We start from the raw sequence: 18812 nt of genomic DNA, 5'->3' as shown, positions 1-18812 counted from the left end.
CCTGTGTGTGCCCTGACAGATTTCTGCCAAAGGTAGCTCCTTTGTCCCCTTACAACATTTGGTAAATCATCTATCAGGAACCTTAGAATTTTGACTCTTTGTTCATTCTTGATGTTCATGTGTAATCTCTAGTTTGCTCTTTTTGTTTTCACTTGCCAAGTTAAGTCCCATTGTGTCACGCTCTGAACCTGAGATTATTATTGATGCATTTTTTCATCTTGTGTAGATTATTGAAATTCATTGTTCACTTGTCTAAGCAGAAACTCCTTGGAACACCTGCAGGTTGTTCAGTGTGAGGGACCAAGCAGCCCAGGCACAGAGGACACAGGAAAAAATGGTTTTCTTTCTTTTAACCCTCAAAAAAGTTCAAAAGACAAAATTTAAAAACACAACTAGCAGGCCCATAAAAGAGGTCAACTAAATATAACTCTACAAAAAGTATTTTCCAGAAACTTAAACAAATCGGACACAACTTAACTCACAAACTGACCTAATTACAAAGACACAAGAGGGTAGCTTTTATGGTGGTTTGGCCAAACCATTTAAAAATGATTAATGAATTATAGTAATGAAGAAAACTGCAAACCAAACTAATAAAGTGAACAAATGGACTGATTTACCCATGTGTGGCTGATGCCATCACATTCAGAACACTACTGTGAGGCTTATTGTTCTAAGTACTTTCATACCTCACCATTGCTGACCCAGCTCCACACTGAATTCTGGGTCCATTTTAAGATTCTGTTTTTGACTTCCGGAGCTCCTCCATACATTCCCAGCAGCTCCTTGAAGTCATGTGATCAGGGACTACTTGTTTTGAATAATACGAGACTGAAAACTGGAGCTTTGCCACAGTGTCCCCCAGACTCTGAGATCTTGAGATCTGTGGACTCAGTGGTCTCTTTCAAGAGGCAGGTAAAAATGCATCTTTTTAGACTTACATTTGGAAATTTTTTAACAATATTAAAATTAAGTTCTGTAGTTTTTTTTTCTGTTTTTTTTATTGTGAAGCACGTGGTGGCTATAAGACTATAAGTGGAAATTCCAACATTAGAATAAATACTAGAGATGTGTTAACAATAGTAAACATGTTTTACATATTCAAATCACTGAAACCTACTGACACTGGGTATTTTGGAAGATTGTGTGGTTGTTTTACACGATCCAGTAACAGAAACACATACTCTTTTTTTTTTTTTTGAAATGCAGACATTTTCTTTATTTTGCTTCAAAGAAGCTAAACTTGAAGTCTTCACTAGACTTATATAGTCCCACTAGGACAAAACCTTGAGCATAAATAAATACAAAGTAGAGTAGCAGACCAAATAAATAGATCATTCTTCAAATACCATTTGAAGTTATTGTTATGTAACAAAACTATATAATAGCTTTTTTCAATGAGAAGGTCATCAATATGAATTAAATCAAGTAATAAAATACCCAGATTACATTTACTGCACTATGCAGGAGGAGTCTGTAAACAGAACTAAGAGAGCAAACATCTACAAAACATATTATTGATAAATAAACAGTAAATAGCTAAGTGTATAAATAGGCTTGTGTGACTTTTGAAGCCGCATTAAATATTCCCAGCGATGTTCCTTCTAAGTCACAGCCTGCTCACTATGAGCATGCTGCAGGACTTCACACCGCTGATTAGACTTGGTGCATTTCATGAACTTCATGCATTTTATGCGTGTCATGTGATAGCAGGTCTGGATGGTTCTCCCCTAGGAGCTCTGGGGTCTGACACAGGTACACCCCACAGCTACTTCCACATTCACTGGCCTCAGACGGTAAGTCTTCTTATCGTCACAAAGCTCCTTTTTGAGAAACACTCTGTTCTGAATGATGGGAACTGAGTTGTAGTCATAGTCCTCAATCATTTTATTGTCTTTGAGCTGGATGCATCCTGAACACAGGCACTGAGCACCAACATATGTCGAAGGAAAGTGATCTTCCTTGATGTGAGTTCTGTTAAAAACAAAAGAGGACTCGGTGAGCTACAGGTTATTCAGACATGTGGAGCGTGTGGTTCTATATGTCAGTAACAGCAGATGGTCTTAGTAAATACAGAAGCCCCGTCCAAAATGTTAGGAAAGCAATCCTAAGAACAGGGCACATTCATCCTGTGCTATTTTCTTTCTTTTCTTTTCTTTTCTTTTCTTTTCTTTTCTTAAAACAAACAAACAAACAAACAAACAAACAAACAAACAAACAAACAAACAAACAAACATCAAGCTGTCAACAAAATTTAATCAAACCATTCACCACAAGATGGCAGCGTTTGGCTTGAAGGTTTTAGCGTCATTTGATACAGAATTATACTATTTTGTTCTTTTGAAATGACTTTTTTATCGTTACCTGAAGAGACGACTCGTAAATCTCATTTATTTATCTGTTTTCTGTTCTCTCCAGTTATGGTTAATGAAGACACAGGATGCAGTCATTCCCGGCAGCTATGTACCAAGAGAGCTTCATTCGCAGTAGGTGACGCAAGCATTGGATGAATCGGGGAATCCCCCGATTCATCCAATGCTTGCGTCACTTGCGCTGGAAGGACCAGCGCCAATTATCACTCAAGGCCAACTTAGCGACTTTGTCGCTATATTTAGCGAGTTTTCAGACCCCTTAGCGACTTTTTTTTCTAAAAAAAAAAGAGTCTTTGAGTCTTTCAAAGACATGAAAGCGCGTATCGCTTTTACTCTCAACAAGCAGCGGGTGCTGTAACGCAGTCAGTTCTTTTAGTCTTTTACTCGTATGCTGTTTTGTGGATCACAAGGTTTAAAACTACTTATAAACACACACAAAGTAACTCCACCAGAGCGCCTATTTCGGGTCACTTTTGCCGGTCCAAGCCCGGGTAAAGGAGCAGGGTTGGAATTGTGACATTAAAAAAAACAATAATTGCTAAAAGAAATTTAATTTGTAGTTCTAAATAAACTCTAAATGCATTTAGGACGTTTTTTTACTCACTTTATATCTCTTCCACGATGTTATTTCTCTCTCCAACAACATAGGATTAGCATGACCAATTATGCAAATTAGGCGATGACGTCATTTAGCGACTTCTAGCGACTTTTAGGACAACCAATAGCGATTTTCCTTACTGAGGAGTTGGCAACACTGCTCAAGGCACGCAAATAAGCTCGACTGTGCGCTGATTATGGCTTTATTTTACCGTGTAGCCGTGTGATCCCCGAGTTATTTATTCTCTTATCTGTTTAGCTGTTATGTGTCTTTCAAAATTCAAAACAAGAAGTTCTAGTTTCTAACTGCTGTTCATTTATATTTGCTCGCAGTAGACCGGTTTGTAATTAGCTGTTGTTAAGGATTTTACTACGTCATAAAAATGAAAATCGAGCTTCTAGTTTGCGCCTCACTCTGTGTAAAGGTTTGACTCAAGTCTGATGTGACAAAGACCCCAAACAAAATGTAAAGATGGAATTTTTGTAAAATCTCTTGACACTTTTTTATCTTTCGGGAACTTCTCTCACCCGCTGTTTGTGCGAGGTTAGAAAGGACTTTTATATATTTTAAAACATCATTTGCTTCATATGCTGCGTGTTAAATACTGAATAACATCGGGATTTAAAATGTGCTCAGGCTGCTGCTTACACGAATCTCCAGGGGGACAGAGACCTGTCTCGCTGCTCATCTGACAGCGGCGTCTTGTAAAGTTCCAGGGGACAAGAGTAAGATGAGCTGCGAGCCGTTGTCCGCGGAGCCTCTGTGGGCCGCAGGTAGTGCGTCCTCAGCTTCCTGTCCGCCGCTGCCTGTAGCTCCTGGTCGTTATAGCACCGGAACATCTTGGACGACCACATGGGCACGATGAACAGTACGAAGATGAGAACCTGGGGAGACGCAGGCAAACCATGTCATTTCATTCATACAGATGTGAAAAAAAGCAGCAGTCTGGAGGTGAAAGCAGAAGCAAAGGGAAAACAGTGATGGAGGTAGCAGAGGCAGATGTCCCGCATTCGACTCACCGGTTTATAGTCCATCCTCCGACTCTGAGCTCTGTCTGATTCTTTCCAAGATTAACCGGTCGGTTCATGACATCCAGTCATTCATCTCTTATTTATGTATACAAAAGATGGGGGCGTGGGAGGGGAGGGGGGGGGGGGGGGGTGCTTTAACTTCCTTGTTTCCGGCAGTGAAGCAGCTGTAGCACCGGCAGTAGGTGAGGATACTGTCATAGAGAACACAGACCTGGAATTTCTTCTCTCTCTCTCTCTCTCTCTCTCTCTCTCTCTCTCTCACACACACACACACACACACACACACACACACACACACACACACACACACACACACACACACACACACACACACACACACACACACACACACACACACACACACTGAATCACCTGTGTGGTGCCTTTCACACCTTCTATTTAATGTTATAACAGTAAACATTAGAGAAACACAAACTAATCTTTCGAGCAGGGGTATCCTACTATCAGATTACTGTCGAAACAAATAAATGTTATAAATATTTATAGAAGATCTTGGTGAAGAATATCAGCAAACATGTTGTCACTCAAATGCATCTATAAATGTTTATACCTGCGCAGGGAGAGAGCCTCTGACCGAAACTGTACAAAGAAAAATCATCCCAGTTCCTGTGATGGTTGGGTGTAGTTAGGTTTTAAAGACATTGTAAATTACTCAATAGAGTTATTCACTTATACATTTTTAATTTCAGAAATTCACGTCCACACACTAGGGGGCACTACAGGGATTAAACAAGTGGGTCAATCCGACATTCCCGTGGGGCTATCCACACCAACTCACCTGGCGATAAGTTGTAACTTTTTCTTTTGAAGTTAATGCGACTTTATAAAATCTCAGAGCTACAGTAGACACAGTGGACATTTGTGTGATTCCCCTGAAGCTTAACCAGTAGCTTAATTTTTTACATGGGACTGAAACGTGTTTTTACTCTAACAAAGTCTAAATGATAATTTACAACTAAATTCTTCCTAAAGCTTTACAATGATAAATTAAAAATCCCCTACCGTAATGAAGAATCTTTATTTTTCTCCAATTATTAGCAAAAATAATAGAAAAGAAATAAATGAAGAAAGTTGACTCTTGCTATAGCTTTTAAGATTAAAAACCCTAAACACACACTGCTGATCCCAGTTCCTGTGAAGTGTCAGGCTACCATGCTCTGCCAGAGTAGCTTCTAGTACTGATTCCAAGTCTGACTCTACTGAAGGGATGAACACTATTGTTTCAAAAGACATTTCCTCATGTGGGTTTTTGATGATGCTGCTGGAGAGGACTTTCTAATTTGTCATAGCTGAGCTGAGATCTGGTTGTTGTCATCACCTTTTGTATGCTATGGATGTGTGCAGTGTCATCCTGGAAGAGAACACTCGCATCAGGACATACAGATGAGGAAAACCCTGTTAGCCCACATCTGAAATTCAAAGTTTTTGTCAAAAAGTCTTTTAATTTTATTTAATTAATTTTTTTTGTTTTTTAACAGAGCAAGGGATTTTCAACACAGAATTTCTAAACATAGCAGTTTTATTTAGAAAGCATAAATTCCTCAGTTTCATACTTTTATTAAGACAAAGCACAAACCACTGCTGTGCAGTGAAGTTCTTTAACTTTGTAACGTCCAAAGCTTCTAAAATCAAGTGAACACGCTTTGCTGACACCCTTCTTGACAAGGGGAACCACCCCAGTCTACCAATCCAGAGGCCCTGTCCCTGACTGTTGCAGTCAGTGTTGCAGAGGTGCGTCAGCCATGACAGCCCCACAGCATCTAGAGCCGGGTGAATCTCATCCATTCCAGAAGCCCTGCCACCATGGAGTTGTTAACTGTCTCTGTGACCTCACCTCCATTGATGGACAAATCATTCCTTTCACTGCCTGATATAGTTGGGGGAGTGGTTGAAGGAATAATATCTGGAATGACAGAATAGTCCCACCCCCAATATACACAGTGTAGAGAGGAAGCTGCTTTTTCTCCTGAATTGTCTAAAGGCTTACCAGAACCACTTCGAGCCCTGCTCAATTGCTTCACCATATTTGTCGCATTCTGCTTGGCCTGCCAATAGCTTCCAGCTGCCTCTAGAGTCCCACAAACTAGCCATGCTTGATGGAACTCCTCCTGAAGCTTAGCAGCTCCTTTCACCTCCATTTGGTTTGAGGATTACTGTCATGACAAGCACTAGCTGCTTTGGAGACACGACTCAGCACAGACCCAAAAGCAATGGAGATGCAGAACATGGTCCATTCAGATTCACCGTCCCTAATTTCCCTCCCTTGTCCTGTGTCTCAGGGATTCTGACAGTATGATTTATGATGATTCATTCACATTAGCATATTACAATGTTGCAATCAGGACTTTGTAAGGCACAATAATTAAAACACTTTGATCAGTTATTAAATAATTTATTTAACAAGAACTTAGAAGTGAACAACATAATGTTTAATGATCCACATTTCACTGTTTACTACTCTTTGCATCTGGGGATTTTATATTGTTCTGTCTATGTGAGTTTTTATGCTTAAATTGTTTTTTGCTAATTTGAAGTCTCTGATCACCATGTTGCTTTTTCCTTTGTAAATGCTCCTTAAAGATTGGTATTTTGTCTGTCGCCGTGTTGGGTAACCAGGAGTGGTAGCAACCTTGGTTAGCAAGCGGCATTCATAAAATATGCCGGTACAACACCTAGACAGACATACTAAGTTCTGAGCAATCTTCTTGTAGTGTCTGTACTGCACAGCAAGACATATTATTTGTCAGATAATTCCATTGACAAGTAGAACTGGTCATGCCCATGCTATAAAATTGGGTATTTAACACAGGAGTCTATGGAAATCAACTTACTTTTTGAGAGTAATTTAAGTTTATGCCACCTCCAAACTGAGTTCAATTACTAGTCCCAGAGGTTGACACATGCACCTACCCTTTAAGCTTCAGTACTAAACTCTGTCTAATTATTCTTAGTAACATAAAAAAGAAGGCTCCCTGGAGCTGTCACTGTTTGGACCTCTAATAAATAAGGTTCTATCCAATCACAACCAACAATGAAAGCTCCTACATTCTCCTGTGTATTATGCTGATGTTATTTCGATTTCCACAGTTCCTATTTGCCTCGGCACAAACACTACCAATGATGTCTTCTTGTTTTTCAGGAAACGTGCAATAAATGTAAGAAAGCACCTGCCAGCCTAACCACAGTGTCCAGAGAGCACATGGTACCATGCCGTTATGTCCATGTAGATTCCACTGTTCCCCTTTCTTCCCTCAAGGACATTCAGTGTTTTCAAACAAACCCCTTTCCAACACATGAATTATAAAACAAAACAAAACAAAAAACAAACAAACAAAAAAAACCCTCCATTTAAACTTCCCATTAAAATATGTAAATATAACAAGTCATTATATCTTGGCATGAATGAGTGTCAACAAGAAAATGGGAAACTATCACTGCCCTGCCCCATAAAAGTAAGTGTGAAGTATCTTCAGTGAATATTTTTGTTCGCATCTTAGCATCATCTCCTTCTCATATTTCCTCATATACTCTTATGACATGTCATGAATGCTACTGTAATAATTGTTATTATTACCCAAATAGTAAAGACAGTAGAACAAGAAAAAAAAGTATTCACCGTCACCTTCTCCAGCTGACCTTGTTGCTCGTGTTGTCAGATTTGGCACGAGTCACTTTTTCACGAGTTATTTTGTCTTTTGATGTTGTTTCTGTCCTGTTCAGTTTCTCCCGTAGATGAAAGGTATGAAGACATGGATGCTGTATATTAGCAGTAATATTGAGTACAGCATGAAAATAAAAAAGTGTAGTTTCATGTCCAGTTTAAAGAGACTTAACAAAGACTCCAAATGGCTTAAAAAAAGATGTGTGGTTTCGTTTTGTTTTTTTAAATTAACTATATCTACTCTACAAGAGTACTCAAAATTTGTTGTATTTTGCCTGGGAATCTTACTGTCACAGTGTCTGACCGCATTGGGGCATTTTGTCGATATGCTGGTTAATTTATCAACAGAGGGGAATGTCCTCTTATCTGCACAAGTGTTTCAGGGGCATTTGCAGGTAACTTTCCAATGGTCATTCTACTTAGAGGCCATTCAACATCCCACATAGCAAGCAGGTCTGGCCCGGATCTGGTATCAAGCCGGCACTGCTGGCTGACTTCTGGCATGATAAGGCGTATGTCATCCAGATATGGGCCAGGCCTGGCATAGATGGCACTGTCTATGTGATGGCATGCCACATCTGGCTCGATTGTGATTCGGTTTATGTGGCCCAGTCTCATAGAAAACAGGTCTGGCCCGGATCTGGCATCAAGCTGGCACTTCTGACTGACTGGTGTCATGGCAGAGTGTATGTCAACCAGATGTGGGCTAGGTCTGGCAATGATGGCACTATTTATCTTCCTATTTTAGTTAGAAGACCCAAATGTCATTTTGCAATACTATACTGCTATAGTAGCCAACGTTTCAAATGCAGGTTTGTGAGTGTACACTTTATCCAAAACCTAGTTAGGGTTTACTCGTGTTTTCCACTGTGTGGCTGTAGCTCAGGAGGTAGAGCAGGTCACCTACTGATCTGAAGGTTAGTGGTTCGATCCCTGGCTCCTCCAGTCTGCATGTCAAGAGTGTGAATGTGTATGAATGTAGTTAGGAAGCACCCAGTTAAGAGAAAGTGTGTGATTTGTGACTGTGGCATATTGTATAGAGTACTTTAAGTGGGAGACTAGAAAAGCGCTATATGAGATTAAGTCCATTCACTGTCTGAACAGTTTCGTCATGTTCCAACACATGTTGTTATTACATGGCTTGATTAAGGTACACATTAGGATGACATCTTGGACCAGCACAGGACCACCAGTTTGTCTACAACTGGCCCGTGGCTGCCCACATACTGCAAAGAATGACGGCCCTTTGGTGGCCCAGATCAGGTTTGCCAGAGGTAATCCACACATGGGCCAGCACAGGATCTCCAGTGTCTATGCAACTGGCCTTGTGCTGGGCCCCCAAAGGGCCGTCATTCTTTGCGGTGTGTGGGACAGATCTGGGCCATACCAATTTTGCTATGTGGGATTGAAAAGCTTTTGCAGATGCAAACGTGAATGTCTCTAGACATCTGCAAATTACAAAGAGCCAAAGAGACTTCACTACTAGTGCCTAGTGACTTCACTAGAGTTGGCTGTTTCACTGACTTAATAATCCTGTCTGCACTCATTTAAGTTAATGTTATAAATGCAGGCCTATATAGCCAACCTTGCTGCATAGTTTGGCCATGCACATTATTATTACTGCAAACATTAAAACATCTCAGCTGGCAGGCACTCAGATCTTAATGTAAATGTTTGAAGTTCATTATGTTTTCAGTTTTACAACCATTCATTATATATAATTTGCTACCAGTTCTAAACATATTATTGCTATTGTGAATTTTTAATTGACGATGGTTAGTATGTAAAACAATGAAGAATTAATTGTAGACTTTAGTAATGACTTAAAACTTGACAAAAGACTTTGGGGTCTTAACTTTGGACTCATAAGTCATGATTTGAGAGTTAATATTTTGATTTGGGACTTGATCACCTTAACTTGTGTCCTCTAAACAACAATGCATGACATCACCCTTCAGACAAACTTCAAAGAAGTATAACAGGAATAGCGACTCTTCTGTGGTGTTGGCAGCAGTCCATGTCCAAAAACAATATAATATTTGCATAACAGAGATGCAGCCAAGGAGACTCACAGGTTAATATGGACATCCATCAGCCTAAATCCTTAAATTCAATGACAAGTCATAACCATGTTGGAAGCGTCACTTACCTGTTGGCAGATTTGTTTGTTTATTGTGGTCTGGTATTTCCCCTAAACTATGTGCTCTGGGTGCTCAAAGTAGTTCCTATTTATGACTTCCTCCAGGATTATTTCTTGAGTCTGTAGGCAACTTTTTCCCACGACTGCAAAGTTGATGTGGTTCATTTTTCTAAAATTTCTCCAAAATTGCAATAAAAGTGTTTCCACTACATGCCAAATGGGGTGTTCAATGTTAGAGAGTTGTTTATTCAGTTATGTCGACGTTATGGAAAACTAAACAAATTTTTTGGTTCAGATACAGGTCACATGTTTGGAAGAGGAATTCCTAAATGCAAAACACTTCATGCATCCAGAAAATACCCCACATAGATCACATAGCTTTGAATATATCTATCTATCCACACACACACACCTATCTATCTATATGTATGAATAAATAAAATTCCCCTCTCTCCCCTGTGGGCGGTCTATCCTTCAAGCTCGAGTCCTCTACCAGAGGCCTGGGACTTAAGGGTCCTGCGCAATCCGGTGCAGTATCTTTGCTGTTCCCAGGACTGCGCTCTTCTGGACAGAGATCTCCGATGTTGTTCCTGGGATCTGCTGGAGCCACTCGCCTAGCTTGGGAGTAACCGCACCAAGTGCTTCGATTCCCACTGGGACCAGTTACCTTCGCCCCTCACATCATCTCGAGCTATTGATACTTCTCTAGCTTCTCGTGTTCCTTCTTCCTGATGTTGCTGTTATTCGGTATCGCAACATCTATCACTACACTGGGATGTCGTGCTTGGAGAAAACTCCTGAGTTTCTCTGATTGTCATCCCCTATGTAGCCAGTGTATCAGAGAAACTCATGAGAGTTTTCTCCAAGCATGACATCCCAGTGTATTTCAGACCCAGCAACACACTCAGACAAAAACTGGTTCACCCGAAAGACAAAACTCCAAAACACAAACTTAACAATGTGGTGTATGCTGTACAGTGTAGTGAGGATTGCCCAGACCTCTACATTGGAGAGACCAAACAGCCACTTCACAAGCGCATGGCACAACACAGAAGAGCCACCTCCACAGGACAAGACTCAGCAGTCCATCTGCATCTTAAGGATAAAGGACACTCTTTCGAGGATGCCAATGTTCACATTTTGGACAGAGAGGACAGATGTTTTGAAAGAGGAGTGAAAGAAGCCATCTATGTCCACTGTGAGCGACCATCTTTGAACAGAGGCGGTGGTTTACGACACCAACTCTCTGCCATCTATAATCCAGTTTTGAGATCCCTTCCCAGACGCCTTTACGCCCACTCACATCCTGGGCCATCTGACCTCAGGAAATCACATGATAGGGTGGGGCCAGGTTTCACAATGAGCTCACCCGAAACCCTGGCTGACTGTGACCCACACCCATTTTCACACCTCGGCTCATGTAATTAGGTAGAGGATCATCAGGGGGTTCTTTGTCCCTCTTTGGGGGGATACTCCCACTGGGCTTAAATCTGGGACTCTCCACCATTTGACTCTTAGAACTGAAGAAGCTTCTCGGATGAGAGGTGAAACGTCTTCAAGCAACTTAAAGAAGTCCAGATGCTTTTCTCTCCAAGCTCCTTAGACTATGATGACCTGGATGACTGAGAACCTTCACAGACATATGGTGTACTACCAGTTAATGCAGTACACCATAGTGTTTGCATCTATCCAAAAGATCGACATAGCCAATGTGACATCAGTCACTGGTTGTTGCACGACTGGCCACTGGCGAAGTTTAGACTTCGATCACTAGGCTCACTTTTCCTCCAGCACCAGGTTTTTCTCTTTGTAGAACTGGTAGTTGCTGAGAAATTGCAGTCAGGACCGCAGTGGTGACTGACACTGCCCTGTCAAAAGCAAAACTATGATAAGATCAGGTATGACCTCACTGTGACCTTAGGAGCAATGCAACGGCTTAACAAAGAAATCGATAGTGACTTTATTAGAGATGGCAGATGGGAATTTCTCAACACTCAATTGTGATGGTTCAATGCTGTGAATAGATTCATGATAATGCGCTAGCTTAAAAAAACATGGACGTTCTTAACAAACATCTGTATGCTGTTTAAATTGAACAATGCCCCTTTGAAATTATTATACATTACTGTGGATCTGTACTGTAACACATTTTCTTTTTTCAACAGTCGACAGCACACAAAGGAACTTGTCTTATCAAAATAGTTTATTTAGAGGCTTTTCTCACAAAAGCAAGACATACGTTGTCTCTAAATGTTCCCATTCCACCTCAGACTCCTCCAACAAAAAATGTGACAGAAAACATTGTTTTATCACTTAAGAGCTAAGAAAACAAAACGTTGGAATTTTTTAAAAAGCAGTACTTCACATCAATGTGGTTTATAATGATATGCTTGAAAGGTTCTGAGCTGTGAAAATGACCACTATCCTAAAACACAGCAAGGAGGCGAGGCATTGGTTAAAGAGGGAGCTGGGCAGAGTATGGATGCTTGTGAACTTGGAGATTTGTACAAAGAAACGCTCTGAGGTCCTGTGGGCTGTTGGTACCCTGTAGAGCTGAGCCAACAGTCACACCACTGCACATACAGGAAAAAGGAGAAAAAAATGCAAGAACAAGACAGTAAAAGAGATAGAAACGGCTCAGTGTTCATAGATCTATTATTCACCACACCATGAGGAAAATGCTTCCATTCTAGTGAGGGAACAAAGTGAGCAGCAGGTAAACACAGTACCCCTTTACTATCCTGTCTCTGCATTATGAAGTCTAAACATATTGCACTCCATTCCTGAGACGTCCCTTTCCTTGCCAAATGCCCAGATGACCTCTTCTATTTGTGAGGTAATATGTGGCTGAGACATTAAAAGGATTTTAACGGGAGCAAACTCGGGAACATGGAAGTGATCAATGTTCGAAAAATGAAGCAGAGCCCATCAAGCCCAAGGTGGTTTTTGTGGCAATTACTTCCTGTTCACTCACACAACAGCCTTTATAACCAAACCATACAACATTTTTACATGTCCATTGGAGATTTGAGAAAAAACAAAACAAAAAACAGTCCACCCTGTGACCCTCATGGTTGCCCAGGCAGACTTTGCATGTGGATGAACAGGTTAGGGCTGTGCTGCCATTTATTTGGCAGGAATCTTTGCTCGTTTACGGGCGATGGCATCTTCCACAGCCTTCAGCTGTTTCAGAAGCTCCTCACGCCGGGACAGCGTATTGCTGGGTTTGCTAGAACCCGATCCGGCACCCGATGCTGGACTCGGTGTGACCAGCTTGGCCGATGGAGCTGCTGGGCTTTTCCCAGATGATTTGGGAGGTGGAGACAGAGGACGTTTTCTAAGAAGACAGACAGAGTTAAGCGTTATAATTACCAGCCAAGTGCAAATGAGAATACATGACTAAAAACAGGAAAAGAATGTCTGAGAGCCATTCCCTGCATTCACTACTTCCACTGCTGAATCAGCCTTTGTTTAACAACACTTAAGTTAGATGACAGCACACATCATATCTTCTGTTTTAAACGGGATGTTATGTTGATTCATCAACTATTATAAACCCATTCAGTGTTTATCTACATCTGGGTCTGTTTTAACTGTTAAACTCTTTAATCCTAGTTGTTAAAGCTAGTTATCCACTAACTTTAGTTATAACTAGATCCCTGCGAGTTTCAATAAGTTCAATATAAAACTTTGTCAGCTTTAAAGTAATTACATACAATTCTTAATATCACATATTTAATAGGTTAAATATAGAATCAACCAACCAAAATCAGCCATCTATGAATTAATCTTTTAACATTACAATGATTCAAATACTTTTTAGTCTTTAGACTGCTAACCAAAGTAAAGCAGTTTAAGCAGTAATTGTGAGCTAAAAAAAGGAAAACGCAAACAAAAAAAAAACCTCTATTTGCATATCAGTCAATGACAAGCAGAAACAATTCTCAGTTTTCAGAAACTAGAAGCAGTTTTGTGGAAGCTTTTTTTCCATTTCTGGTTAACTGTGCAGATTGAAAACAGCACCTGCTGAGCATCTAATGAACTGTTGACACTGTCCCTGAACCATTTTAAAAATCTTTTGATCAAAAGCCTTTTGGTAAATTAGACTACTGAACAATGTTGATATTGTTTATGATACTGGCCTTTCAGTTAATTAAACAATTACTACTATTCAGGTATACAAAAGTTTAACAATGCCTATAGCATAGTACAGTATTTGATGCTTATTCACCACATAGTAAAAATGATTACCTTTTGCATTTGGGACTGTTGGTCAGACAAAACAAGGAAATGGAAATTGTCCCTTTGATCTCTCGATTTTCACAAGTCTGTTCAGAGTTTCACTAAGGCAATTCCCTGGCCCCAACATAACCCTCTCTGTTATTTCTAACTCATGTGTGTCTGCTGACATGCCTCAATTTTGCTCATCAGCTACTGCAGGCTAAAATAGTTAACTAGTGTATATGACCCAGGTTAACCTTGCTGTGTAGCTGGTAAAGTAAACATTACTATCTCTTCATGTTGGAAAAAAACAAACAAACTTGCCACTGTCTCTTCTTTTTGAACTTTCCTATTTCCAAAACCAGGAAACAACTTAACGGGAACATTTATACTGGATGTCCAAAGTGGTATGACATGAATCCATACATTATTCATAATGGAAGTCACAATGAGAGTTTCATGGTGGACAAAACAAATTGTTATTTCAATTCTCTCATTGGTTCTGCCTCTGTGTTCAGTACAGTTCAGTACAAAACAGGATGCTTGATAACACAACGGAATTATTTCATAGAGGGGATTTTGCACAAGAGACAATGCATTCTACAACACGTGCAGGGAAGGTTAACTATCTGTGGCCTGTTCCTCATTTTGGCTTATGAAGTTTGCCAGACCACATGACATGACAGACATGTGTTTGGCCTGAGTCACCATGATCACTGCTGCCTATACAGAGGCTGTACAACATAGAGAAAGGTGATTTAAGAAATTCCACAGTTCTAGCTGAATGTCTTTGTCTTCAGTGAAGGTTTAAAAACCACAGGCCTTCAGCAACAATAAGCCACCAACCTGTCTCCCTGTGGGGGCATGGGTCGCCCTCTGGGTCGATCTATTCGAGGAGAAAGTGGGAGTCGGCCAGGTATCCTCTTATCGCGGCCTAAAAAACACCAGATTAAGAGATAATGAGGCAGACGGACTAAACTACATTTAAGCTTTTCATATGAAAACAGTAGGGGTGCAACGATACACAAAATTGATGGTTCGGTTCGATACTTTGGTGTCACGGTTCGATATTTTTTCAATACAAAAAAAAATGTTCACGCCTTTTTAATTTGTCATTTATTAAAATTATAAATATATATTTTAACTCAAAAGTACAGTTTTTAAATTTAATGTTGCTGAAACAACAAAGTAATAAAAAAAATAAATCTGTCTGATGGAGAAATCACTCATCTTTGGAAAAGAGTTTATTACAGAGAAATGTCCCTTTCCAAAATAAAAGCTATACTATCCGCTTCTTCTGGGCTATATTCTCAGCAGCATATTAAACATATCAGGTCCCCATAAGGAGAATCATGTGCTAACGGCTGTCTAAATGACTCGGGTAAAGTTTGTAGCATGCTTGTTGTTTTTGTCTGCTTCCACTTGTCTTTGCACTAGGGTGATGTCAGAGTAAATGTGCAGTCATATTCGTTGTGTTCTCACTAGTGCTGTCAGCGTTAATCTGAAATGACGTTAACGCCACAACACGGCAAATCTCCGTTAACGTGTTACCGCGAATCACCCCGTGCGTGGGGCTGGACGGCGTCAACACGTTAACGAGCTAACTGCGCTAACACACTAGTTCCCACCCATGTAATTGAGCATTGCGTGGCACATCCAACATACTGTTTTACTTTAGTCCATGAGCTTACCTTCAGGGTCATACGTCACATGAAGACCAAAACAGTTCCAAAGGCCAGATCTGAATGAGGGTGGGGGAGGTTCAATTTGCCATGTTGCAACGAGCTTAGCTACTGTCTTGCTAGCTTGTGCTGCGCTCAGTGGATCTGCGCTCGACAATGCAGCCTAGGCGGAGTAGTCGAACGCAGATCCACTGAGCGCTCAACACAGACAGCATCGTCAGAAGAAAAGTTGCTAAAATAAATAAAAAATGTTGTATTGTTCATACATATGCGTACCGAACCGAAAGCACTGTATCGAACGGTTCAATATCGATATGAGTATCGTTGCACCCCTAGAAAACAGGTGCAATTTTCTGGAGCTAATAATGACTGGGCATTCGGGGGGATGTGCAACGATGTGTCTTGTCCTGACTGTTAGATGGTGAACCAGCCCGGCGTTCCAAAAGCACCTTCATGCCCATTACTTCTAATGGAGGTCCCTTTTGAGTGTATGGACCTCATTGGGCCATTTCACCAGAGCGCACAAATCATGGACTTTAAAATCTTATTCGGTTGCTCCACCAACCCGTCAGTCTGAGGGTGATAGACGCTGGTCCAAAGAGATTTAATGCCCAATAATTCGTATTGTTCTTTTAGTGTGAGAGACATGAACAGTGTGCCCTGGTCAGTCAGTATCTCGGGGAGATGACCTGAAAACTGAGCTTGCACTACACTCTTTAAAGAAATGGTGCGCAGCGGCACTGCTTCGGGATATCACATTGCACCAAAACTAATACAACGCTAATACAAAGATTTTAAAGTCCATGATTCGTAATTTCATTCATGAAGGATGAACGCAATTGGAATCGCTGGTTAGACCCTCTGTTGTTTACAGGTTCCCCAGTTAATGTTTGGAGTTTTATACCAAATTGAAGAAAACTGGAAGGAAGGAATGAAATTCAGTATGTTCTGGACCTGAGAGCAAAGCTAGACACACTGAGTAGGTTTTCCTGGGAGAATTTGCTCCAGGCGCAGGAATGTTGGCAGCTCCTGTACAACAGAGGGGCTAGGCTCAGGCAAATTTCCCTGGGAGACAAAGTGCTTCTATTTAGTCAGTCATGTTTCTCACCTTTGTCTGGAGACATAGCCATTCTTTTGTTGAGGGGGGAACCTGGCCTGTCTTTGTCTCCAGGCAGGTACCGCTTCCTGTTGCCTTTGTCTCCCTGCTGCTGAAATTGAACAATTCAAACATTCAGGAAAAATTACAGAAACGCAAGAAATGGGTCCATACTGGAATGGAAATCAAGCTCAAGTAAAGAGTCAAGTTGTCTATTGTTTCATGCAAAAATGCAAATAAACTTGCTGAGATGACACTTGCTGGGAGCATAGATACTCTCTATCAGATACAAGAGTGATTGAAGTTGATCAAATTTTTAGGTTAGTTCCTTATTAAGAATGAAATTTGTTTAAAATATTTTCATTAATTTATTCTAATTTTAGGATTTAAACCACAGGCCCAAAAGTGCCACTACTTACATTACGGTTGGAGAAAAATCAGTGTGTTCAAAATGTAAATTTTAGGGTAAATGTGGAGCTCTTCAGTGTGCAGGCTGCAGATCTTTGGCTTTTAAAGAGTTGTTTCAATTCTTCTGATGAGTTTCAGCCAGGATTTAATTCATCATAGCACAGAAACAGCACTAGTGAAGGTTACTAATCTTATGGCCTCTGACAATGGACCGGTCTGTGCTTGGTTTCACAGTACCACCTGACACCACTGAACATTATACTTTGGAGACTGTAACAGACAGTGAATTAATTCAATATTTATTTATTTTTGCGTATTTGTTAGAAACATTTTTTATTTTATTTTCCTTGAACTGCATACTGTGAAGATGAACGTACTTTCTTCTGTTTGGTTACAATTGGCAATGAGGTGCATTCAGTGTGTCTCTGTTAGTTTGAGTTTCCATGTAAAACGTGATAAAACAGGAATTTATGTATGTACACTCGTATTTGCTGCGTTAATCTTGGTAACAATGTTTTGTTTTTTTTAAACCATGTCTCACGTGATGGTGTAAATCATTTTATTTTCACTGAGTATGTGAGACAGGCTAAAAGAACATGATTGTTTTATGCTTAGGAAACTTGAGATTTCTAAATACAGTTGCTTTCATTTTTTTTGTCCTCACAATAACAATGCTGAGTGATCCTGTTGGTGAGCTTGGAATAACTGATCTGTAGACAAAGAACTTCTCCTTGTGGTAACTAATGGCAGTAACAGAGACTATAATACACCATTTGGTTTAATGGTAATGCATTCCACCAGCTTGAATCATCATTTTTTAGATAGATTCCAGTCTGTAAGCATACTGCTTTTTCTTAAACTCAAAAGCTAAGTGACAAGTTGGTCAAGATTCTTTTCACGCTGTACATACTTTCCTTATACATTTTTAATTAAAAATATTGTATACATTCCATTTATGATGGAGATGACACCCAGTTATGTTTATCAAGCCAGATGCCACACTGATAAAGGTTATAGTTGGGCCTGGATCAGGCGACCCTAAACCATCTATTAGTTATGCTGCAAAAGGTTTGTGTTGTTGGTGAATCTCCATGATTCACAGAGTCATGATGTCTATTGTGTTGATGCTAGTATGGATTGTCAGAGTGCGTCAATAGAGGCTAATTTTCACTTGTATAGATGTCAGAAAGTACATTTTCTTTAAGGACTTATTATTTTGAACATTAAAGGTTCACAAAAAGCCATTAGAAACAAAAAAGGTGAGGTTTTCTGATTGAGATAACCAGACTCCTTTAAATGTAAGAAAGCAGAATATTAACCTTGTTAAGCAGGGTGAGCTTGATGTCTCTGTGGGAACTTGAACTGCCATAGTTTCCAGGGGGGCCCATGGTGCCAGGTGGAGGATGTACTGGGTGCCCCCCCCTGTTACCAGGCCCTGCTCTGGGCAAGGGATTTCCTTCTCTGGGTGGGGGACCAGACTGGTCAATCTTTCTTCGATCTTCTCTGAAGGGTTCATCCTTTTTCGATGGTCTTTCTTTAATGATGAAAAAAGAAATATGAGAATGTCATGTGTGCAGACCCA

General features: G+C 40.4%; 2 protein-coding genes across 3 annotated transcripts in view; both read right to left on the bottom strand.

The window, feature by feature from the left end:
* Nucleotides 1-1115: 1115 nt before the first annotated feature.
* Nucleotides 1116-7977, bottom strand: il17c (interleukin 17c). Of its 2 annotated transcripts, XM_085283199.1 has the most exons (4): nucleotides 7645-7977; nucleotides 3990-5431; nucleotides 3619-3854; nucleotides 1116-1974 (listed from the first exon to the last, which is right to left on the bottom strand). In XM_085283199.1, the coding sequence occupies exons 2-4, from the start codon at nucleotides 4002-4004 to the stop codon at nucleotides 1731-1733; spliced, it is 495 nt and encodes a 164-aa protein (XP_085139325.1). In that variant the 5' UTR covers nucleotides 4005-5431; nucleotides 7645-7977; the 3' UTR covers nucleotides 1116-1730. The 2 variants fall into 2 exon arrangements, with proteins under 2 accessions (XP_085139325.1, XP_085139324.1); XM_085283198.1 differs by having other exon boundaries at nucleotides 3990-7977.
* Nucleotides 7978-12008: 4031 nt separating this feature from the next.
* The window catches only part of zc3h18 (zinc finger CCCH-type containing 18), a 59519-nt gene continuing 52715 nt past the window's right edge, over nucleotides 12009-18812 (bottom strand). The window contains exons 17-20 of the mRNA XM_085283196.1: nucleotides 18550-18764; nucleotides 16835-16934; nucleotides 14891-14978; nucleotides 12009-13160 (exon numbers count right to left, since the gene is read on the bottom strand). Of these exons, the coding sequence (XP_085139322.1) occupies nucleotides 12950-13160; nucleotides 14891-14978; nucleotides 16835-16934; nucleotides 18550-18764 (614 nt within the window). The 3' untranslated portion in view covers nucleotides 12009-12949. The remainder of the gene's footprint in view (nucleotides 13161-14890; nucleotides 14979-16834; nucleotides 16935-18549; nucleotides 18765-18812) is intronic.

Source organism: Mchenga conophoros, linkage group LG7, assembly GCF_057382185.1.
Source record: "Mchenga conophoros isolate Kocher_MC1m ecotype Shallow Benthic linkage group LG7, M_conophoros_male_GT1.1, whole genome shotgun sequence".
Lineage (NCBI taxonomy): Eukaryota > Metazoa > Chordata > Actinopteri > Cichliformes > Cichlidae > Mchenga > Mchenga conophoros.
This window is presented reverse-complemented; position numbering and strand designations above follow the sequence as displayed.

What these genes read in the sequence shown, in the direction of transcription:
- il17c (XM_085283198.1), bottom strand. An exon ending in CTGTCCCCCTGGAGATTCGT is followed by an intron (nt 1,975 to 3,618) that starts GTAAGCAGCAGC and finishes TGTTTTTAACAG; the next exon opens with AACTCACATCAAGGAAGATC.